The 26,109-nt window shown below is 39.7% G+C and overlaps 1 protein-coding gene across 2 annotated transcripts in view; it reads right to left on the bottom strand.

Annotated features, from left to right (window-relative positions):
- TGFBR1 (transforming growth factor beta receptor 1) overlaps nucleotides 1-26,109 on the bottom strand; it is a 60,951-nt gene that overhangs the window by 13,593 nt on the left and 21,249 nt on the right. Inside the window, exons 2-4 of one of the 2 annotated variants that reach the window (XM_056117065.1) lie at nucleotides 17,472-17,717; nucleotides 12,176-12,418; nucleotides 3,130-3,360 (exon numbers count right to left, since the gene is read on the bottom strand). In XM_056117065.1, the coding sequence (XP_055973040.1) occupies nucleotides 3,130-3,360; nucleotides 12,176-12,418; nucleotides 17,472-17,717 (720 nt within the window). The remainder of the gene's footprint in view (nucleotides 1-3,129; nucleotides 3,361-12,175; nucleotides 12,419-17,471; nucleotides 17,718-26,109) is intronic. The other variant, XM_056117066.1, reaches the window with a different exon arrangement.

The following is a 26,109-nucleotide window of genomic DNA, read 5'->3' as shown; positions in this document are numbered from 1 at the left end:
CTCCTGCCTCTTCACTCAGGACTTACTCCTGGCGGTGTTCGGGGGACCACATGGGATGCTGGGAATCAAACCCGGGTTGGTCATGTGCAAGGCAAATGCCCTACTTGCTGTGCTGTCACTCCAGCCCCCTTAAATAAAATTAAAAAAAAACAAGCTTGGTCAGACAAAGATCACTGTTTCTGTTTGTTTCATTGCTAAATTAAGTAACAGTGAATTGATATTAGCCACTGATAGTGACGACCTACATCCATCACAGCTACCAATAATCTCACCACCATAAGAGTTCATGAACTATGACAAACATCTTGATGTAATCAAAGATAGATAAAAGCCTGCAACATACAAAAAGTAGTTAATATATCTGGGAAACCAGTAAAATATTCATTGGGTTCCACCTCAAAAGAGCTCAATAGTCTGAAACTTGCACGCAGGAGGCCTGGGACCAATTCCCGGCGTTACATGGTCCCCAAGCATTTCAGGAGCAACCCCTTAAAACAGAGCCGGGAGAGCTACTAAAACTTGTTCAGTATGGTCCAAGTGGAAAAAAGAGAATTAAAAAAAAAATCTACCAGTTTTCAAATAATACAAGAGGGAAATTCAGACACAGTAAGGCAATTTGATTAGCAAATCCCAGACTATGATAAACCCTATAGACAAAGAATCACATTTCTTCAATAGTTACCAGAAGGAAAAAAAAAATGAAGAAGGAAAACCAATTTTAAGGAACTCATGATGACTGTCACCCAAATGCAATGGAGAGAGGGGTGCAATAAAATAAATATTTTTAATAAGGGCTGCCTTTCCAGGGGTGGGGGAGGGTAGGGGCTAATTTCGGGAATATTCTGCCCAGCTGTAGCCGAGAATACAATCCTACTCTGGTCCAGGGAGTGTCTAGCCTACATTCAGCAGTGCTGGAGGAAGAGGGAAAGAAGGCTTGGGTGCTGGGGATCAAAGCCAAGGCCATAAAATAACTTCCCAGCCCAATATAAAATTGCTTAATAAAAAAATGGGGAAGAAAACTGAAATTGAGTAGATACTTGATAATATTATAAACACTGATAAATAATGGTAGTGCCATGTTTCATAAAAAAATTACACATAATCACTGTCACCGTCCTCCTGTTACTCCTGGGCACCAGTAACATCTCACAATAAATTGTGAGACTGGTTGTTACACATAATATAAAGAAAATTAAGGAGCCCAGCAAAGCTTCTGAGGGTATCCAGCCCGCATGGCAGAGCCTTGCAAGCCACCTGTAATGTACCAACATGCCAACAACAGTAGCTAAAATGAGTCTCATTTCCCTAACCCTGAAGGAGTCTCCAGCTGAGTTGGGAAAAACAAGAGGGCTCGTACTAAGCAGACGGCACACAAGTCAATGGACGGGAAGGCGCCCCAGAAGCAGCTGGCCACCAAGGGAGCCCACAAGAGTGTTCCAGCCATGGGCGGTGTGAAGAAGCCACACGATACTGGCCCGACACTGCGGCGCTACAAGATCCGCCACTACCAGAAGTCCATCATCCGCAAGCTGCGGTTCCAGCAGCTGGTGCACGAGATCGTATAGGACTTCAAGACCGACCTGCACTCCCAGAGCTCGGCCATCATAGCACTGCAGGAGGCGTGCGAGGCCTACCTGGTGGGACTCTTCGGGGACACCAACCTCTGCGCATTCCCCGTCAAACGCGTCACCATTATGCCCAAGGACATCCATCTGGCGTGCCACATCCACAAAGAGAGAGCATAGAGTTTACAATGCTAAAATCTCAGGGCTGGGACAAATGGAGATGCTACTGGAGCCCGCTTGAGTAAATCAATGATTAATGGGATGACAGTGAAGGGATGGGATAAAGATATAAACTGAAAATATCTATGGATGAAAAGATGTTATTTGGGATTGGCTACAACAAATTTGGATAGAGCAGTGTGGGTGAGAAGAGATCAGAGATCAAGTATGGCTGGAGTGAGAGGATAATTCCTGGGACGCAGGGATGAGACTCATTCACGACACTACTCTCTGATTTATTTTGGAAATTTTCTATAAGTAAAAGATAAAGAATAAACGCTTGTAATAAATAAGCATAATACAGCCGTTAGGGCATTTGCCTTGCACGTGGCCGACCTGGGATGATCCAGGTTCGATTCCTCCGCCCCTCTAGGAGAGCCCAGCAAGCTACTGAGAGTATCCTGCCTGCACAGCAAAGTCTGGCAAGCTACCCATGATGTATTCGATATGCCAAAAACAGTAACAACAAGTCTCACAATGGAGACATTACTGGTGCCCGCTCGAGCAAATCGATGAACAATGGGACAACAGTGCTACTTTATAGAAGCATGAAGAAAAATGGCAAGATTACTCATATTATCAATAAGGACTAAACACTATTTCGAAGAAATAAGTTCATAGGAGAAAATGAGATGGAAGTGGAGAAAAAAGATGACTACAATTCTAAATAAGAAAGCAGTATTTTTTTAAAGTAGTAAAGACAGTAAATAACCCTGGATTCAGGGTAGGTATCCTGAAAGTTGAGTTCTAACGGGAATTTCTAACAGAACCCGAAAAAAATAGGAATATGGACACAAGCAAAGAAACCAAGACTGGAAGTAACAGCCTAAAGTCACAGCTTGAGGCTTCTACACACCTGGAGGGCCTCCTGGGCCTCTTTCAGCACCTCATCTAACGCTGGGCCTCATGACTCTATGTCACAAGCAAGGAAGTGTTGAGTTTATTTTATTTAGAGAGACTTGGGACTTGAAACATGGATGCACCGAAAGTTATTTCATATTTTTCCTATTCCCTAAATGATCATAAAGAAACAAAAGGTAAACAATATCTAGACACAATCCTACCTCAAAATTTGGAGTAACCTGAGTTGATCATTTTTTCTCTATTTTAACTATTCAATAGCTAAGTGTCCAGAATCAAAATAACAAAACCAAAACAAGAAAAGTACTTTCATATTTCATAAAACAATTAAGTTTAGGAGCATATCTTGAGTCAAAATCTTTAAGATGTTCCTGCTTCTAAAAGCTTCTGCTACATTTGAAAAAATGGGTCTAATCTATGACAAATATCTATTTCTCACCAAATTTTACTGTTTATTATCTTCACAGAAACAAATGTTACTGACCTTTATTGTCGGCTGCTATAAATCCCAAGATGTTTTCATGACGCAACATTACAGTTTGATAAATTTCAGCCTCACGAAACCATGAACGTTCTTCTCTAGAGGAAAATATTTTAACAGCAACTTCTTCTCCTCTCCACTTTCCTCGCCAAACTTCTCCAAATCGACCTTTGCCAATACTTTCTTGTAACACAATAGTTCTTGCAATTGTTCTCTGAACAAGCAATGGCAAACCTTAATAAAAGTAAATAGTATCAGAACAATATTCAATATTTGTGTTTCTAACACCATGCCAGGTATTAAAGAATGACTCAGAAAGGTTCCTTAAGCTCCACCTTTGAAAAATGTACGATCTCAGGGCTGAAGACATAATTCAAGGGGTTGAGCACATGCTTGGCAATAGCAAATGTTCAAAACCTGTGATCACATGGTCCCCTGAGCACTGCTGGAAGTATCCCCCAAGCACTGTGCTAGGAGAAGCCACTCAGCACTACCAGGTATATGTCCCAACACCCCTCCCTCTCCCACACTCAAATCAAATTAAAATTTACAATCTGACTGGGATTTAAACATTTGCAAAACAGGAATTCACAAAGAAAAAGGAAAGAGGATAAACATATAAAAGAATCCAGAAGTTCTTGCCTCATTGGTAAAGATAGGCTTTATCAAATAAGCTGAAATTAGTTGGCCTGCAAGAAAAAGGAAAGGAGCAAAAGAAAGGGAAGTGTTTAGGCAGAAGGACAATGCAAGCAATCAGTAAAGAAGGAAAAGAATGAAATGCGTTAGGAAACTAACTGATAGAAAACAGAAAGAGAACATGTTAAGCAAGTAGTGAAGAGAAAGTTGTCCCAGCCTCACAATGACCAATGAGAGCTGTTGGAATACTTAACAAGGGGTCACAAATGGGGAGAAATTTTTTTTTTTTTGCTTTTTGGGTCACACCCGGCAATGCTCAGGGGTTACTCCTGGCTCATGCACTCAGGAATTGCTCCTGGTGGTGCTCAAGGGACCATATGGGGTGCTGGGAATCGAACCTGTGTCGGTCATGTTGGCTGCGTGCAAGGCAAACGCCCTACCTGCTGTGCTATCACTCCAGCCCCAAGGGGGAGAAATATTTTTTAAACTTACTTTTATTTTTTTTTTGCTTTTTGGGTCACACCTGGCAATGTACAGGGGTTCAGGAGTTACTCCTGGCGATGCTCAGGGAACCATATGGGATGCTTGGAATCGAACCCGGGTCGGCCGCGCGCAAGGCGAACACCCTATCCGCTGTGCTATCTCTCCAGCCCCTAAACTTACTTTTAAAAAATGAACCTGAAAATGGTTCTATTAATGGGAGAAACATAAGTAAACACAAAAAAAACCCACAGAATTCTGACCAAACTTTTAATAAGTAAAAATGATCACAAAAACAATTTAAAGACAAAAGTTTACTTATTGAAAATAGACTGCCTTTGGGGCTGGAGCGATAGCACAGCAGGTAGGGCATTTGCCTTGCACACGGCTGACCCGGGTTCGATTCCCAGCATCCCATATGGTCCCCTGAGCACCGCCAGGAGTAACCCCTGTGCATTGCCAAGTGTGACCCAAAAAAGCAAAAAATAAATAAATAAATAAAATTTTTTAAAAAAATGCCTAGTAACTTACCTCAATAACAAGAGAGTTCTTTTTTTTTTTTAAATCTTCACCAACTGAACTTCCCCTCATCTAAAATACACATTTTAAAACACTGCCACACTTACAGAAAAGGATTTATTTACTTGACATTTAAACAATACAACATTTGGGACTATTCCAACTCACTTAATGTCATATCCTCTGTGGACTCAGGACCTCATCTTAAATTATACTGACGCTAACAATAAAAATACCAGCGTACCATATGTTCTAAACTAGTGTTTTATTTATACTGTCTACTACACTTAAATTTGTGCAACTCATAATCTTTATTTAGGATTGCTACCTACAACAAACTAACCCAGTAATAAAAGGAGCTATCTCTTCTCTTTGGCTCCCTGATGTAAAATGCTTCCAAATTCAAATGCTATATTTACTTTGAAATGATTAAAAGTCTTTCTCTTTTTTTCTCTTTTCTCCAAGTTGCCCAAATGGGTCTTATACACTTGCTTTGCTCTGTCTTCTTTACCTCCTGCAGTCAGCAATTATAAATAATTATTTTTATTTACAAGGAGACTACTTAGTTAAATATACATCTGTAAAAAGTCCTTATGTAAATCAAGGAGCTCCTCTGTATTATGTATAATCATTTTCTAATTATGCTGTTTAGTAAAACTAATTTACCATATTTCCTTAAACTCTTAAGCAGGGCTGGCTATATACTACGTTACATTTAAGAGTCACTTTCATTTAAGATATTGAAGAGTTAATTTCAGGAGACTAATCTAGAAGTTAGAAAGGTAATTAATAAAGAAGGGGAACCTGCAAACAGGAAGTATAAAAATGCCTAATGCATTCAGGACTCATGTAAAAAGTGTGGCCAAGAAACTAATAGGGCAAGGTCGTTTTTCCTTCTTCATTACCGATCACTTGATCACTTGACATCCGTTAACTCATCGATTTGCTCGAGCGGGCGCCAGTAATGTTTCCATTCATCCCTGTAGCATGCTAGTGTAGCCCAATGGCGTCTGCTCATTCTAGGAACACGAAGAGCCTCAAACCGATAGTTTAGGGTCTTGACAAAGAAGTCTAACCATCTCGAAGGTAGGAGGCCATGCGGTATTTTGACGTCCCATGGAACCCAGTCGGTAACAGCTCTAGTCCAGCGGTCGTCTCCAAATATCATTACGTGTCCAGCCCATCTGATTTTTGACACCTTGGCAAACAAGACAGCATCCCTGATTTTTGACCATCAACGGAGGTCGGAACTCTGGATTCTTTCTCTCATTTGAGTGAAACGTGATACTCCAAGCATAGCTCTTTTGATTCCTGTTTGGGAGACCCAAATAGAGTTCTCATCCTGTTTTCATAGGGCCCAGGTCTCTGAGGCGTAAGAGATGTGCCCAGAGCCGGAGGTTTCCAAGCTGCTCTCTTCCTCCTCCGCAACTCAGGTGCCAGGTCATTCATCATGTTGACTTCTCAACCTAGGTACACATCGGAAAAAATATGTTCGTTCTGTTGAGAGCAAAAGAAATGTCAGGAATGAGACCGTTTCTCACAAACATTGTCTTCGTGAGATTCAGCTGGAGTATGACCTTTCCACACTCATGATCAAAGTTGGCCAGCATTTGTGTCGCTTGGCTAATGTTCGGTGTATTAGAACGATGTTATCAGCAAAGCGGAGGTGGTGTAGTTGCTGACCCTCTATCTTCACTCCCATTCCTTCCCATTCCAGTCGTCACATGGCGTTCTTGAGGGTGGAACTGAAGAGTTTCAGTGAAATGGTATCATCCTGCCGAACCCCTCTCTTGACATCGATGATCACTCCTTTGTAGAATGGTGAGATCCTGGTAGTGAATCCGTAATACAGCTCATGAAAGATCCTGATGTATTGAGTTTGAATGCCCTGATTGGCTAGGGCTTCGATGACTGCTTTCGTTTCAACAGAATTGAAGGCCTTCTTTAAATCAATGAACGTTAGACAGTGCGGCATCTTGAACTCCCGAGAAACCTCAATGAGCTACCTCCACTACCTCCACTACCCAGCCGCTGCCACGCTCCAGGACGCTATCCGGACACATCAAAAGACACTTAATGCCCATCTTCCAGGATTGCCGCACCATATTTGATAGGGTTCAAATATGTTTGAACCATGGGAACACCTACAAGGGCGATTAGAGGAAGCCCCAAAAGCCTCTATCCCTCTCAAAGAGCCTGGCAAGCTACCGAGAGTATGCCGCCTGCACAGCAGAGCCTGGCAAGCTATCCATGGCATATTCGATATGCTAAAACCAGTAAATACAATGGGCCTTCATTAGCAATGGATTCTAGATACATGGTAAAGTAAAAAGCCAAATCTAGAACTGTAGTATCTATCTCTGGTTTCCACAATCTGTAGGAATACCTGAGCATTTTTTAAAAAATAATAATCTTCTGATGACAAAAATAAACAGGCCTAATTTAGAGCTCTATCTTCCATTCTACTTTTCTGTGCTTTCCTGGAGAGAAAATCTCTAAAGGGAAACAAGGTCCATGGCACCTAATATGCAGAAAACAACAGAGGAATGACTCAAACAACATGTGTGCATTATAGAACTCCCTGTAAACATCTTACATCTCCCTGTAAACTATGGGTGTTCATGCTCACAAGCATGAACAAGTCATAAGAATAATTAACCTGGAGTATTCCTTTCCAAAATGGGGAAAAGCTTCACTGGAAGAGTGAACAATCCAGGGAATAATAGCAGCCACAGTTTCTGTTTTTGTTTGCTTAAAGAAGGAAGATTTGGGGTGGGGCATTTCAGAAAAAGTTACAAATAACTTCTTCTGAAAAGGGGGTTCAGGAAAGGGACAGCAGGTCAAGTAAGACTGAGTATTAGTGGCAGAAACTCACTCCTTCCAAAACCGGTACACAAGTGCAAAGACATACATTTTACAATTCAAAGACAGTTTGACTAGGGGCAGAGACACAGCTGAGATTCAAACTCAGACACCTGCGATTTGGTTGCTTCACAAGGCTGAAGCTCTCCATTGTTTTCCTTTTAGTCCCCACAGTCTTTGAGAGGGCTTTCTCTCAGGTATGGTAATGCTAACAAGAAATAAACATAACACTTCCCAATACAATCTGTTCCACTTTAGCTCTTTCTCAATGAGTGGAAGAACTAGAGATTATAGCTTGTGGAGAGTTTACTCACAGGCACAAGTCACATGCAGAAGGTGGCATTTGGGCTTCATAAGAAGACACCAGGGAAATGAGTATTTTTTGCCACCAGTCTAAAGAAAGCTGTCTCTGTCTGGGTTAAGTGTGGAGACCATTCAGCAGCACACAATAAACATGGCAGCAAAGGAGGTCTTCTACCAAGTTTACTGTGGTTCAGTGTAGCAAACTGATAGAGCGTGTCATATTTCCCCCAGAATAGTTTTTAAATAAAAGTGATACCTGTCACTTGGACATAACTGTACAATTTGCCAAGTGCTTTCATAAAAACATCTCATCTCATTTGAACCTCACAGCATAATGATGTGCACGATGCAGGATTCGTTATTGTCAAAGTAAAGATTAAGTAAGGTGTGTCACACCAGCTTCCTGTCAACACAAGAGTCAGCAGATGATGTAGATGATGACTTTCACAGGGCCAGGCAAGAGAGGAGGAGGGGAAGACTCAGATAACAGACTACCCCAACAGCAATAGAAATGTCTATAAAATGGGGGGAAAAAAGTAATTCCATTCTGTACTCCACGTCCTAAATCTTCAAAGGCAAATATAGGAAGTATTCTTCAGAAACTAGCTGCCATCCAGGCAGCAGTTTCTCTGCATCCTTTACAGACAGGCTTTTCCTCTGGAGGCCTGGTGCAAACTATCTTGCCAAGTGCATCAAGCCAGCCTAACTTCCCATGGGGGTGAGCTTAGCAATAAGAGAATAGATCCGAAAGACTTGATTCCAAACGATCAGTATCACTCTGATTCTATGTAACTTTGGTCCTTGTTATTGTAGATTTTTTTTGTTATAGGGTGACTTCTACCATGAGTTCGACCTTCAGGATCTCTTTGGCCTTTCCCCGAATCAGTGCCATAAAGGTGTGCTACAGCACCTCTCCAGTCCCCCACCACGCTTGCTCGAAGACTGATACTTTCAGAATTAAGGTTTTCTCTCTCAATCTTTTATGCTTCCAGTCTCACACCTGTCAAGAGACCCAGGACCCAGGCTCTGATGTAAATATATATGTTCCCAAGCTGACATGGACAAAACACAATACTAAATATAGCCACAAATCTATAAAAGATTTCAGGTCATGAAATCAGTTTCTTCAAATTCAAATAAAAAGATGTTTACAGAGGGCCAGAGTGGTAGTACAGTAGGCAGGATGCTTGCCTGCCTTGCAACTGACCGAAATTTGATCCCTAAGCACCCCAAATGGTTTCCTGAGCCTCAAGAAGTGCATCCAAAACCAGCATTTTTTTTTAAAAAAAGAAAAGATGTTCACACATAGAAACATATGCTCATTTTCTTAAAATAGACATTTCTCATTATGTGGACTTTCTGGATCATCAGATGTGACTCTGTGCTCAGAGTAATTTCCTAACCCCAGTCACCACTTCTGCTTTAATGTCCCACTGAGTTATTTGATTATAAAATAAATTAGTGCAGTTTTCATTAAATACATGTATTTTCTTTCTTTCTTTCTTTCTTTCTTTCTTTCTTTATTTATTTTTTAATAGTGAGGCACCATGAGGTACAGTTGTAGACTTACACATTTTTGTGCTTGGGTTTCGATTATACAATGGTCAAACACCCATCCCTCCACCAGTGTGCATTTCCCACCACCACAGATCCCAGCATCCCCTCCCCCCCCAGCCCCCATCCCACCCTGCCTCTGTGGCAGGGCACTTCCCTCTCTCTCCTTTTGAGTGCCATGGTCTGCAAATGAGGCACTGAGTGGCAATCATGCTTGGTGGACAGTCTACCCTCAGCATGCTCTCCCATCGTGGGCGGATCCTCCCAACACCCTTTATTTGGTGTTCCCTTCTCTTTCTGAGCTCCCCCTTCCCCTAACATGTGTGGTTGTCCTCCGGGTCATTGAGTAAAATTCCTGGTACTAATCTCTGCCATACTTGGGTGTTAGTTTCCTATTTTGTTACTTTATGTTGGAGCGATAGCACAGCGGGTAGGGCGTTCGCCTTACACGCGGCCAACATGGCCGACCCGAGTTCGATTCCTCCGCCCCTCTCGGAGAGCCCGGCAAGCTGCCGAGAGTATTCAATATGCCAGACACAGTAACAACAAAGTCTCCAATGGAGACGTTACTGGGCCCGCTCGAGCAAATCGACGATCAACGGGAGGGCCTTTACCTTTATGTTCCCCAGATGAATGCAATCTTTCTATGTCTATCCCTTTCTTTCTGAGTCATTTCGCTTAACATGATACTTTCCATGTAGTACCACTTGTATGTAAACTTCATGACTTCGTCTTTTCTAACAGCTACATAGTACTCCATTGTGTAAATGTGCCAGAGTTTCTTCAACCAGTCATCTGTTCTCGGGCACTCAGGTTTTTTCCAGATTCTGGCTATTGAAATACATGTATTTTCAATTCTTTGCTTTGTTCACGAATCTAGGCCTTATTCAAATTTGATTAAGACGTTGCAGAGGAGGGGCTGGTATAACAGTACAGAAGTTGGGGCCCTTTCCTTGCATACTATTAACTCAGGTTTGATCCCCAGAATCCCCCAAGCCCTCTAGGAATTATCCCTGAGGACAGAGCCAGGAATAAGCCATGAGCACACTGCTTTGCTTCCTGCCACCATGCAAAACAGACTTTCCAAAGGATAGTGCGTCTCATTTAAAGTTCCAAACATATGGTGCTGCCAGCAGGTCAATCTGTACCTGTGAGGCTAGTGCATCAGCAGCCTGATGGTGCCTTCAGACTTCCAAATACCCCAAAATTGCTGCTGTGCCTTTGGCCAGACCCCAAAAATTTGGGGCAAAGTTTACCAATAAAGTAAACAGCCAAAAGTTAGGCATGTGGGAGACATACCCACAAACCACCTTCTGCTCAGCTATATAATTGGAGGCATGGCCTCTCTGGTTCCTGATTGAACTGCTTAACAGCCATGATCCCAGAGACTCAGAAACAAATCTCGAAATCCAGCGGCTTTTGGCAGAAATGCGTCCGGACCCCGGCGGTAGGTTACTGTCGCCGGGCCACCCCAGGGGGGAAAGGGTGTTGTCCCTCTGTCTGCTCCCCCTTGGCGGCTCGGTGGCCGCCATCCACCAGAGGCCATTGGACAGTCAGGTTTGAGCCCTCGGTGACGAGACATGCGGGGCCTCACGGATGGGAGTGGAGCCGGCCCTTTCCTCCCTGCCCCAACGAGACCCCGAGTCGCCGCCCAAGAATGGCCTTCCTGGCTCCTTATCAAGATGCTTAACAGCCATGATCCAAGAGACTCAGGAACAAATCTCGGAACACAGCAGGTTTTGGCAGAAATCCCTCCAGATTTAATTGTTAAAATTTTGGAATTTCAAAAGATCTGAGTGTTGGAGTAAAATCCCAAATAATAATGGTGGGTCTGGTTTCAAAATATTGAATGTAATCAAAGTAGAGAGAGTAATGTGAAAATCATCTGAACCACAGGTAGGGGGAGGGTGTGGGATGGGGGTATACTGGGATTTTTGTGGGTGGTGAATGGGCAGTGGTGAAGGCACGGGTGTTTCATTGTATGATCGAGACTTAAACCCGAAAGCTTTGTAACCGCTCTCACAGTGATTCAATAAATAAAATTATAAAAAATGAAAAAAAAAAGTTCCAAGCATTACCCTAAGTTCTTACTATCTTCTGTATCTGTTACACATTTCTGATAAGGAAACAAGAGCCGTAAGAGGAAACATGGTTTAGTCTATGTTGGAGAGGCTGTCAATCAAGAACAAAGGTTACACTGCTATCTAGATCTGATTCCCAGTCAAGTGTTAAATTGCAAGATTGTAGAATATAGAGGTCTTCTTTGCTTAGTATCCTTGAAAAGTACACAAAAGTAAAAAGAATCAATCCCTTTCGTTTAAAACATGATTTGCTACAATAAAATTTACTTCAGTTAAACACGTTTAATCTTACAATTCTCAGAATTGTACATATTTTTTTCTATCTTACAGTGATAAGAGAAATGAGATTACATATTATATAGCATAAATGAGACTGCTTTGAATTATATACAAACTCTGTGGCTGATTTTTTGATGTATTTCAATATAAACATTTTAAATTTTGTATACTAAACTAGCTAGTCAGGTTTACAAACCTAGACCTTTGTTAAGCTTAAAGCTAGTGTTCATATTATATCAAGTTTTAACAAACTAAGTCAACTGATTTAGACAACTAATAAAATAATACAGTTGATTTTTAAAAGATTTAAGAAAAAGAAAAAACATTGACATTACCTGATCCAGAACCTGATGTTGTCATATCATAAATCAAGTCTTTTAATGTAGTACCCTCTGAAATAAAAGGACGATCCAACGAAGGATCCTCTTCATTTGGCACTCGGTGGTGAATGACAGTACGGTTGTGGCATATATAGACCAGCAACATGAGTGAGATGCAGACAAAGCAGACTGGTCCAGCAATGACAGCTGCCAGTTCCACGGGACCAAGGCCAGATGATGGCTTTCCTGGAAAAGGGCCTCAAGTGAAACAACAACAAATATGCTGTAGGTGGCATCCACAATTTCCTAATCCTTCATATCTCCTGCAGTGGCCATTACTACCATTGGTCATAGAGCCTCGTTATCGCAGCCTGTTCGGGCTCCAACCCAGAACAAGTGAATAATCTGGTCTTTTCCCATTGCCCCTCCTTTTATGAACAATAGCTAAATCAATATCAACCTACTCTTACTGCAGCCTGCATCATTATCTAAATAACAACATGGGCTACCAATGACATGAAAGGACCTACCCATTTATCACTCTCAGGTCTCTAAAGAAACTGATAATCTGGAAAAACAGTCATCAGTATCTTTGTACAGTCGCTCCTTCCCACCCCCCTGCTCGTGCTCAATTTAAAAGTAATTTTGGCTTATCTTATTCCAAGGTCAGACAAGAAAAAATATATAGCTGCAAATAAATGAAAAATTAAAAATTATTAGGCCAGAGAAATAGTGCAGAGGGTAGAGGGCTTGCCTTGAAAGCTGTCAACCCAGGTTTGTTCTCGAGCACCCCATATGGTCTCAAGCCCCACCAGGAATAATCACTAAACACAGAGTCAGGAATAATAAGGCAGTCAAAATAACAGATACAACATAAACAAAAATAATTAAAAATAAAAATGAATAAAAATGATCTATGGTCCCACAACTCACATTTTATTATTTTTCTATCAATTTTTTCATGTAAAATACAAGCCTTATTTTATTTTGAAATTATAATTGTTTTTTGGGCCACATCCTGTGATGCTCAGAACTTAACTCCTGGCTCTATGCTTAGGGATCACTCCCAGGGGGCTCAGGGTACCATAAAGGGTTCTAGAAATCTGAACCTGGGTCACCTGCATACAAAGCAAGTGCTTTAGCCCCTGTACTATCTCTCCAGCCTCAGCTTTTTTTTTTACATAGCATTTGCGTGTATAAGCTTTCTAGTATATTTTAACCACTTGGATTTCTAAGTCAAGGATTTTTTTCTTATGATCTCTCTTAATTGACATTTTTCGCTGTCTGGAACACATTAATTAGAATTATTTTAGCATTTATCCTGAACTGTACTGATTAGAATTTACCACTATTTCTTTCCTATCATATTTTCCCCATTCTTAAGATCTTTATTTGAACTGATTTCTTATAAGACTCCATAATTTCAAGAGTTTCTTTATGCATGGAATACTTAATCACTGAATGACAGCTACTGATTTTACACTTTACACTTTACACTAAAAAACTGTTAGCTAGATAATTCCATGTAACAGATTAAAAAATAAGATGTTTTGTCGGCTTCTGGCATGGTTAAAAAAAAATAGCAGAAAACCTCAACTATTTCCTTTCTGTAAGTAACCAGTGTTCAACTGTACTGAAAGTGAATACAATTTTTCTCTTTATTCCTGAGATTGACACTGTTTTTCAATATATGCATTTGGGAAAGTCAGTTTTTCAAATTTTTCTTCTGTCAACTCTTGCATATTCTTTCTGGAAGTCTTATGTAGCCCATTTGAACCACTGATGTCTATCTGGTATACCAGTGATGATGGTTAAGCTTTTTCACTCATGACCCTTTTTCACCTGAGATATTTTTATGTGGTCCCATGGTATATAAAATAGGTATACAAATATTCACTGGTAATAAATTATAAAGAAATCTAATTTTAAAAAGTTTTGAAAGGTTAATTCTTTTTGTATGTGTTTGTAAGAAGCTAGGCTCTCTATTACTTATCTCATCACCAACTGTCTTTTCTCTGAATTAATAAAATTTCCCAAAGTTATTTTGCCATAAGCCTGTTACACACTTGACTATGAAATTACAATATCCAGGGGCTGGAGAGATAGTATAGGGGTAAGGCACTTGACTTGCAAATAGACAATCCTGGTTCAATTTCCAGAGCAGCATATGGTCAGTTCCCCAGCACAATCAGGTGTGAGTCCTAAGAACAGAGTCAAGAGTTAAGACCTGGGCACTGGCAGGTGTGGCCCAGAGACCTACATAATAAACAAATAAATTATAGCATCCAGTCTGCTGCTCACTTACAATACTCTATTTAAAAAATGATTCATCAATCAAGCTTTCCGTTTGCATGTCATTTCATTTCTAACCATGAAATGTAATCAATCCTTATAGAACTGAAATAGAGAAAGTCTTGGCCTATTATGTGATTTGTTTGTCAAATGGTGGCTTTTTTTCTGATTTCTTCAATTCAGATTATTTCTTTTGAGCCACTGAAACTTCCCATTCTGTAATTTTTCTACTGTGTTTGTCAGGGACCTGGGTACACTGATTTATATATGTTTGGCATTAAAAATGAAGTGAGCTGTTCACAAGGTTTTCTGAGTTCCCATTCAGATATTTCATGTACATGGGACTACAGTACAGTGAATAGGGTGCTGCCTTGTACATAGCTGACCTGGCATTGATCCCCAGCACCACATATGAGCCCTGAGCCCTGCCAGGAGTGATCCCTGGGCGTAAATCCAGAAGTAAACCACAAGCACCACTGGGTGTGGGCCCCCCAAAAAAACTAAAAAACTCTAGATATTTCATGCCCAAACAATGGAAATGGGAAATTCTGGAATTATCGTTTTCTCTATCCTACTGGAATTGCAGATACCTACATGAAAAACCAGTCTGACAGACCACTGCCTAGGGAACTCCCCTGTCATGATGAGTGTTTCACTTGCTACTTTCATCTGAACAAGATGGAGACCTGCCTCTCTATAACCAGTGGGCCAGCCTGGTTCTTTGTCTTGTGAGCTACTGTAAAGTAGAGCTTCATACTTTAATGAGGATGGTGCTTGGACCAACTTCCGGAAGAAAACTGAGCATTGTGGTTTACCTCTCTGAGCACTGAAACCAGACACATACAAAGGGAACTGAAAGTCTGCTCCTATAGTCTGACCTTACTCCCAGTCCTTCAGCATAAGGTATGGGTATAGAATTTAGAGGTCCTTTCACTTCTTGTCAGGGTTGGAGCGATAGCACAGCGGTAGGGCATTTGCCTTGCACGCAGCCAACATGGCCGACCTGAGTTCGATTCCTCTGCCCCTCTTGGAGAGCCCCGCAAGCTACCGAGAGTATCTCGCCCGCATGGCAGAGCCTGGCAAGCTATCCATGATGTATTCGTATGCCAAACACAGTAACAAAAGTCTCCAATGGAGACGTTACTGGGCTCGCTCGAGCAAATCGATGAACAACGGGAGGACTGTGTGACTGTGATCACTTCTTGTCAGTCAATTCTTCATTACTCTGATGTTATAATTGTTACATATGCTATAAATACTTATGAAGACAAAAGTCCTTCACAAGTGTTGCATGTGGCATTCTTCCATTAATTCAGCAATCATCAATATAAGTTTTTCCCATTTTTCTATTTCTTTGATCATTACAGTAGGCATATGAGATTTGCAGAAAATACATTTAAACACATGTGCTAAGACCGACATTTAAACCACAGCCTTAATTAATCTAATCCTAACATTTTATGTAGTTTTCCAAGTCCTAAATTTGCCAGAATACCTTATAATATAATCTATTTATACAACTTAATAAGCAAGCTTATTTATAATGAAGTAACTAAGCTATGGGGATATAATGCATAGCATAGTGACCTTAGTGAATGCTTCACTGCATATCTGAAAGTTGCTAGGAGAGTAGATCTTAAAAGTTTTTATCACTGGAGGGTGAGAGGAAAAAGCTCTCATAACACAAAAAAATCCTTTTTTAGCTTGTTAAAAGTTTAGAGTACCTAAGTGGATTTTTGTGGTGAATATTTTGCAATATGTACAAATATCTAATCACTTGGTCGCATACCTGAAACTAATATTATTTCAATCACTCTTTAATAACTTATAAAATATTTTCTAAAAAAGAACAAGACAACAAATGTTAGCAAGGATATGGAAAAAAAAGGGAACTTAGTGTAATTACTAAGGTAAAAAAGGTAAAGGCCCTCCCGTTGATTGTCGATTTGCTCGAGCGGGCCCAGTAACGTCTCCATTGGAGACTTTGTTGTTACTGTGTTTGGCATATCGAATACTCTCGGTAGCTTGCCGGGCTCTCCGAGAGGGGCGGAGGAATCGAACTCGGGTTGGCCATGTTGGCCGCTTGTAAGGCGAATGCCCTACCTGCTGTGCTATCGCTCTGGGAATGTAAATTGATTGGCATAACCACTACATAAAACAGGATAAAAGGATCCTCAAAAAATTTAAATGACAGTATATGGTTCAATAATTCCACATCTGAGTGTATATCTAAAAGAAATACCCACATCTATGTTCACAACAGGCAATACTATTCACAATTGTACAGATATGGAAACAACCTGAGTACCCATTGATGGATGAATGTAGAAAATGAGTTAGACTTAACAACATTAAAGGGACATAACTGACCCCAGACTGAATGGTACACTAGAGAAGAAAAACATCAAAAAGACATTACTAACTCAAAGTGATAAAACTGGATTATGAATGGCAGATTACATACAATATTGCATCACAAATTCTGTGAAACCTGGTAAGTAATAAATGATGAGAAAAACATCAACCACCCCAATTATATATGCATATATATATCAACATACATATGCATATATATACATATATACATATATATATAAAGATCCTATAGCAAGGTGTAGTTAAAAAATGAGGCCTTGGGATTTTTAATGCTGCTGTTAAGTCCTGTCCATTATAAATTGTCTTAAAAAGCTGGAGCTATAACAGGAAGAAGAAATTCATTCTGAAGACAAAGTAGGACATGAGCTTTGTCAGAACTTGCCCTTAAGAGGCAATCATTTTGGCAGGACAGACCTCAGAGAAAGTCTATCTTGGAGCTCCGGCATCAAATATACACTCAAGAATGGGAATCTTGGCTACCCTTAGAGCTTTGTAACTACGGACAAGTTACTCCCTGCCTCCAAACTGAACAAGCTGATGTAGCGATTTCTAAGACACCTTTTAGTTCTAAAATTGTACAGTTTAACTGCTTTCCTTGCAATATCAAAAACAAAGCAAAACCTATTCTTACACAACAACTTACCAACAGTTGGGAGTTCTATTTTATTGCAGTGATCCTGATTGCAGCAGTATGTTGTAGTAACAGACCCACTTTTTGAGGACGGTGCACACAGAAATGGTCTGTCTCGAGGAATTAGGTCAATTTCAGCTATACACATGCTATTGTGTATAACTCTATCTGTAGTCTCTGTGACAGAGACAAAACAAAGTCCATCTGTGACACAAGTGAAATTGTCCTTGGTACAGAGATGACAGAAACACTGCAATGCTGTGGAAAAAAAAAAAAGAACAAATAAAATATTTTTTAATTCTTTAGGTTAATAATTTGAAATTATCCCATATCCACTTGGACAATACATTCCTAGCCATGGCTATACTCTGTGATCGAAAACATGCTTTGCATATAGGAGGTCCTGGAATGGATCCCTACCACCACAAAAATAAGTAACAGTATGTTCCCAATTCAATTATAATCAGTTTCTTTGCATTGTGCAAAAAATTAAACACTGTTTTTTAGTCTTAGAAGTTCCAAATTCTATTGAGAAGTACAAAGACAAATCTGAACCCATGATCTCTAAAGCTCTTTTGCTTTCAAGTACAGAAAAAAAAGTTATATGCAATTTTATCAAGGCAAGCATTTGTCCTCTCCTCAAAATAAGTAATATTCACATTTTAATGGCTATATGTATTCTTTTTAGTTTTAAATAATTACTTTTTATGACACAACATGGTTAGTCATTCATATACTCCTCCATATGTGAGTAATATGCAAAAATACTAGTACTTACTATAAACTGGACATGTCATTTGAGTGGATTTAGAATAATAAATAATAATAATATTAATAATAATAAATAAAAAGAACAGATATATAGAGTCAAACACTTTTTCTCTTATGTGAATCCTAAGAAAGAGAGCTATATTCTATCTAGGACTAGGGCACTTTCTAAGCCTATTATAACCAGTGAAACACTCCAAGCACAGCTATAGCTACGATCTTTGTCACTCAACTCTAGTAAGGGACTCTCTTAGGGAAGTCTTTCCTTAATCATCGTCAACAACAGCCCGTTACATGATGTGAAACACACACAAACACACACACACACACACACACACACACACACACACACACAAATCTACTGGACTCCCCAGATAGGTAGTGTTTCCCCAGAAACTTACATGATTTACAGAAATTCCTTTTTCTCTCCCCTACAAAATAAGCTACAAAAATAAATTTGGAGACTTATTTCTCCAAATCCACATCTAGTATAAACCTGGTATATAGCAGCATTCAAAAATACTTACCTGGGGCTGGAGCACATGCTTCGCATGCAGGAGCCCAGGCTCCATCCCCAGTACTACGTGGTTCACCACACCCCACACCCTAGGCATTGCCCGGGGCAACTGTCAAGTACCAAGAGCAGATCCAGTACAGTCCAAAATCCAAAAGCAAACCAAAACCGAAAAGTTTGCTTACTTCTTGCTGTTTTTAGATCAAGCACTAAATAGGAACTTACATTTAAAAATAGGCACTTGCATACATTTCACTTCATCTCATGAAATTGCAAAGCATAGATTAAGTCCTTAAGTCCAAATAAACTTTCTGATTACACAATGACTGACAAAAGAGGAAGGGGCCAGTACATGGGACTGGTCAACTACTAGGGACATGGGAGATACACAAAAGCTAGAAGAAGAATGACTGTGCAGGCAATGTGTTACAAAGGAAAAGGTTAAAGTGGGTAGGCCATGACTGCTTGAAACCCACACATCATCAATAAACTTTCTGATTACACAATTTTGACAAAAGAGGAAGGGACCAGTACATGGGATGGTCAACTATTAGAGACATGGAAGATACACAAAAGCTAGAAGAAGAATGACTGTGCAGGTAATGTGTTACAAAGAAAAAGGTTAAAGTGGGTAGGTCATGACTGCTTGAAACCCACACATCATCAAAAAAGACCAATCTCAAGAACCAGTCCCTGGGAGATGAACACAGACCTTTTAAAAATTCTCTCTGATAGGGATACTGAAAACCTTTGTGACTGAATCCCAATAAAAACCCTGGCCACCAAGGCTCAGAGGGTGGAGTGTGGGGTTTGCCTGGCTTGGCAGCCCTTTCCATGTGCTTCCATTCACCACGGCTACACTACGGAGTGTACCTATAATGATGAACAAAGGAAGGAAACCTGGAAACTTACATGGGTCTCTCCCAAACTCTACCCCCTGCTACCACATATACCCCATGATGAAAGTCTGAGTCTTTTCACTGTACTAAATCATAACCAAGAGTACAACAAATCTTCTAAGTTCCGTTGAGTCAGAAATTTCTAACAAATCACAGAACCTGAGAGTAGTCTTGGGGCTGCAAACTCATTTATTCCACTCAAACTAAAGAATCTGATTCTCCTCAAACAACTGCTTATTACTGCTGGTTTAATTAGCCCTGCTGTCTATTTTTACAACCAGCAAAGGCTTGTTTTATTTTGTTTTCTGCTTTTGTCTGTGGGCCATACCTTGCTGTACTCAAGGCTTACCCCTGGCTCTGTGCTCAGGGAACTATATACGGTGCTGGGACTCAAGATGAGGGGAGCAGTGTTTAACCTGGGTCTGGTAGATCAAGGAACAGGTCATAGACCTGGTGCTGGGAATCGAACCCAGGTCAGCCGGGTGCAAGGCAAGTGTCTTAACACCTGTTTTATCTCTCTGGCTCTGCAAAGTTTTGTTTAATCATTAGACATCTTATTCTTTCTTCATATAGTTCAGTTATTTGGATTAACTCCTGCTAGCATGAAAAGATCTCAATAAAAATATGAGTCACAATTACAGTCTATCCTTTAAAGACGGCTAAAGGAGACATAGTTATTCATAGTGAGGTTTGGTGGTGATTCTACATCCTTGGGAATAATTTCCTAAAAAGGGATTCTGAACCAGAAACACTCTCACTGGTTTCAGAAGCACGCAAGTCCCATTAAACTGTAGTCCAAATGAATGGATTTTCACTTTCAAAGAGAGAGGTTTGAAGATTTCAACAGAAGTACACAAGGGTCTGTCACCCATAAAAGATTGAAATCATCACGAAGGGATTGATAAGATAGTACAGAGGGTAAGACATCTGCTTGCACATGGTCAACTCAGGTTCAATCCTCACATCACATAAAGTCTCCTAAGCACTGTCAGGAGTGATTCCAGAGCATAGACTCAGGAGTAAGCCCTCAGCATAGCCGGGCATGATGCCCCCAAACAAATTAATAAAATCACCACCATAAGAGGATGTTATTATTCTCTTCTGAATCATCTCTCTCATGATCACTCAACCAACATTTTCTTTTTTTTTTAAAGTGCTAAACTTTTATTCTAGTTTTAATTTAAAGTCAAGATCAATCAAAGATAATACATTATTGCTCTCCCTCCCCAAGCTTTATATTTTTTTTTAATTTTTTTTTTGTTTCTTTCTTTTTTTTTTTTTACAGTTGTAGATTTACAATTTTTTGTGCTTGGGTTTCGATTATACAATGATCAGATACCCATCCCTCCACCAGTGCCCATTTTCCACCACCATGGATAATATCCCCCCACCCCCATCCCCTCATCCCCCCCTGCCTCTGTGGCAGGGCAATCCCCTGTGTTCTCTCTCTCCTTTTGGGTGTTGTGGTCTGCAAAAGAGGCATTGAGTGGCAAACATGTTCAGTCCATAGTCTACTTTCGACATGCATCTCCCCTCCTGGGAGGATCCTCCAAACATCCTTTATTTGGTGCTCCCTTCTCTATCTGAACTGCCCTTTCCTCTAGGATACCCGGCTGGCCTCTAAGTTATGGAGTAATCCTCCTGGTGCTGATCTCAGCTATTCTTGGGTATTAATCTCATACTTTTCAACCAACATTTTCTAAGTATTAACCAAATCAGCAACTCCAGAGAATGTACTCAGAGAATGTACAAAGATCAAAATTCAAGATTGTGGTCCTTAAAGAGCTCCAATGACTAGTTCAGGAGAACATAAGACAATGTGGTAATAGTTGACTATAAAAAATCCTGTCATGAATACTCTCCCAGGTCAAAGATTTTCATATCTCCCTTGCTGCTTACGGAAAAAAAGAGCTAAATACTGGATCTAACAATTAAAACATTTACTTCTGAGTTCTAACTTACCACTCATATTACAAATGCTATCTGGGAGAACCCACTTCTCACCATTTTAATAATCATGTCTTTCATAATTTTAGTTTTTACCAGTAACATTTCTCTGCCTAACGTAAACCCACCCTCTCAGTCTATGAGACCATATTCAATTAAGTAACTTCCACGATACACTCTAGACCTTTCCATTACCCTTAAGATGACAGGACAGGGAGCCAAAGGGATAATGCAGCTGGTAAAGTTCTTTACTTACATGCCACTTACCTCAGTTTAATCCCCAGAACCCCATATGGTTCCCTAATCCCCACCAGGTGTGATCCCTGAGCACAGAGCTAGGATTAAAGTCCTGGGCACTACCAGGAATGACCCCAAAAAACAAAATAACAGGACTGATTCCTTTCAATATTTTTCCATATTCCTCTTTGCATTCCTTTAGAATATCACAAATCAATCTATTTATAATAGTTTGTTATAAAAGTGTCTCTCATTACATTAAGAGCCAAGATTCTTGCCTATTTTATTTTTCCCATCTCTTAACAATGAACTCAGGTTTGACAAAGATTTGGAAAATAGTTGCTAAAACAATGTTTCCCAAAAGAAAGTGACAAGTATATCAGGAGAAGGTAAGTCTAAAAATTGAGTGCAAAAATTTTTAAAATATTTTTATTTGTACAACAATCTCAAATAAATGCCAAATATTCTGGATCATGAGTAAGCACCAGCTAAACAAGTATGTCAAAAAACTTTCACTACTGCTTTTATGGGGATGATCTTTTTAGGTCAAATATCCTTATATCATTGCACAAGTGAGAGCTTTGGACCAATTTTAACTGAAAGAGAGCAAAACACAGGTAACTTGCATCAAAGCATACAGTACTAAAGCAGACTATATTTTTAAACAATAACATAAGAACCAGTATTATATATATATATATATATATATATATATATATGCTTACAGATTGTCCTATGTTTGTATTGTCCAATATGCAAAAGTTGACTGGCAGTAAATGCAGTAGTTAGAAATAACATTTTCCCATTCTCACTTCTAGTAATAATTGGTTTAGAGAACCATTTAATAAAGATTTCAATAATGCCATGATGTTACCTCATTTACAAGTGAACATGACAATTGACACCTCATTAAAACTGCTACTTGAGAAATCCATACTAGCAAGTATTTTGGCTGGTTATTAGGTCTGATAAGCCTAAACAGTAGTACAAAGAAAACTTTGAGGTCATTAGTACCTTTTATATAAGAGTATCTCATGAGATACTCAGGAGAATCAACACTTGCAATTCTTTTAATTATCATTAAAGGAAAAATACAGAAAGATTTAAAATGGAATCAGACCTAAAGCTATTCTTTTTTATTATAAAATCTAAACATCTGTCACACTAAACTTGAATTTTGTTGATTTTGTAGCTGCTTTGTACTGAACATGCAAATTTGTTTATAGCTATAAATGAGCCAAAAATATATGGGTTTTATATCTAGTCTTGTGTCTATACAACTTAAGATACATAAAAATCAGTTCTGTAAAGAACTTTTCTTTACGGGGTCTCTCAGTAAGTACAGGTCGGTAGACAAATATAAACATAACACCAATTTAACCAGGTAAGGATTATTTACTGAAGGAATTAAAAACTACTACTCTAAAATCAGAATCATGATTGAATTCAAAACTGCTATTAAATATTTTTAATTGTATCATTTACGGAAAAAATAAAACAGGGATATAGGAAACCAGGAATGAGGCACAGAGAGGAGCTCATGGCTGGCATGATGGGTCCTAATTTTGGAAATGGTTGTTATTAAAACATAACATAGGGGCTGGAGCAATAGCACAGCGAGTAGGACGTTTGCCTTGCATGCGGCCGACCCGAGTTCGATTCCCAGCGTCCCATATGGTCCCCCGAGCACCGCCAGGAGTTAATTCCTGAGTGCATGAGCCAGGAGTAACCCCTGTGCATCACCGGGTGTGACCCAGAAAGCAAAAAAAAAAAAAAAAAACCCATAAAACAGTAATTTTTTTTAGTTCCTGTGAATCTAGGAGCTTTAATTCCCGCCCCCCCTTTTTATTTTTTTTCTTTTGGAGTCATACCCGGCGATGCTCAGGGGTTTACTCCTGAGTCTGCACTAAGGAATCACTCCTGGTGGTGCTCAGGGGACCATATGGGATGCTGGAATCGAACCTGGGTTGACCACGTGCAAGGCAAACGCCCTACCTGCTGTGCTATCGCTCCAGCCCCCACCCCCCTCCTTTTTTAACTAAAATAAATGTGCAGTCAGAGAAATAGTACAGTAGGGAGCTTTCCTTGCACACAGCTGACCTAGGTTCAATCCTGGAAACCCCATCTTGTCCCCTGAGCATGGCCAGGAATTCTCAGTGCAGAGCCAGGATAACCCCTGTACATCACAAAGTGTGGCACAAAAATAAAAACAAAACAAAAAGTTTATTCATAAATAAAAATAAAATTTATTAATACATCTGATCCCTAGCCACCTCTCTTTGATTAAATCAGGCCCCCCCTTTTTTTCAGTTAAATACATACACAAGGCAAGATTTCTATTAAAAAGTATACAATTTTTTCTTTCCACTCAGATCCAGAGTTTCACTCTTTCATCTGCACAGCCCACCAACCATGCAGACTCTTCAATTTAAGCCTGTAATTTTTCACCACACATTTCTACAAACTAGATAAGCGGCCAACATGGCCGACCCGAGTTCAATTCCTCCGCCCCTCTCGGAGAGCCCGGCAAGCTACTGAGAGTATCTCGCCCGCACAGCAAAGCCTGGCAAGCTACCCGTGGTGTATTCGATATGCCAAACATAGTAACAATTGTCACAATGGAGACGTTACTGGGCCTATTCGAGCAAATCGATGAACAACGGAGGACAGTGACAGTGACAGATACTATATGGGTTCTAAGTTATAGAGATGAATAAAACAAGTTATCCAAAGTTAACTAGGGTTAAATAGGGTTTGCTCAAGCGGGCCCAGTAACATCTCCATTGTGAGACTTCTTGTTACTGGGAAAGGATAGTTGGGGTAGAGAAGGACAACTATGTCAACGATGGTTGGAGAGATCGCTCTGGACAGATGTGTGCTGATAATGGGTAAAGGACCAAATATGACAGCCTTTCAGTGTCTGTATTGCAAACTATAATGCCCAAAAGTAGAGAGAGAATAAGAAGAAAGTGCTTGCCATAGGGGCAGGGTGAGGGTGGGGGTGTTGGGAGGGATACAGAGAACATTGATGGTAGGAAATATATACTGTGGAGGGATCGGTGTTGGAACACTATATGACTGAAAGTTTTGTAACTGTTTATCTCACAATGATTTAATTAAAAATTTAAAAACAAAAAATAAAGTTAACTAGTGCACAAGGGTGACAGAGCAAGGTATTTAAACAGACCCCTGAGATACAGAGTTCTAAGGAGTGTAGGAAATAGAAGAGATACCGAGGAAAGTATCACAGAATATTCAGGTCAGAACCTGGAGAATACATAAATATACTTCACTTCACTGAAGGAGAAGAGAAAGTTGTCTTTGATGAGTTCTTCCCTTAGTGGCAGAATTTCATCCTGGTGGCTAGCATCTAAGTGTTAATAAAACCAACAAATTTAAATAGCTACTCAAGATGTGAACAATGTTTTTATTTCATTGGCAAAATAATATAAAGCCTTTCTTATCTATTTCAACACCTGTGTGAAGTCATCAAGTGAGATTAACACATCTTGAAATGACTAATATAAATTACGTGAGCACACACAATTATCATATGTATAACAATATTTCAAATGTTTTCTATTTGAAGATCAGAAAAGAGATACTTCTTCCCAAAATTACTGTCTTAAAATTCCACTGTAAAAAAAACAGGTTGAATGAAATCTTACACCACTCTAAATCATTCTTATCATTTTATTAATAAAGAAATCAAAGTGATTTATAACAAATCCTATCCTAGATTTCTCACTTATTTCCTCATGAATATAAATAAATATAAATTTATGTATCTCTTCTGTGCTAGCATCCATTTTCCATTGTCAAGTAACTCAGACCTTTTCAAGATTCCTTAGTGGTTCAAAGTCTTCAATGGTACAAAAATTTCTCGACTGCTGGAGTCTGACTTTTCCTTTAGAATGTGAACACAAAGAACCAAACTCCCTATTTGGTACCTTCACATTACCATGGCCATTTATTTCCAGATCCCAGTCAATCTCCACCAACAGCCACACTTCCACAATTCTAAAATGCAAAGTTCTCCTAACTTCACAATCAAGGTCAAAAAAAAAAAAAAAAAACACCAGTCACCAGACAGGAAGGTAAGACAAGCTGTAGCAGTTGCAACCTAGGTTTGGCTATGCACCGATAAAAGCATTCTTCATTTAATCGCCAATATAATTAATTATTTGCATTTGAAACTCTCCTGCAACTAAAACTTAACTGAATTCTGATCCCTATTAAAAACAGCCATACAAAGATTTCACTATCATGTAGCACTGTAGCTAGT

This window comes from Sorex fumeus, unplaced genomic scaffold (genome assembly GCF_029834395.1).
Source record: "Sorex fumeus unplaced genomic scaffold, SorFum_2.1 ptg000034l, whole genome shotgun sequence".
Taxonomy (NCBI): Eukaryota; Metazoa; Chordata; class Mammalia; order Eulipotyphla; family Soricidae; genus Sorex; species Sorex fumeus.
Note: the sequence above shows the minus strand (reverse complement) of the source record. Positions and strands in the feature narration are given on the sequence as shown.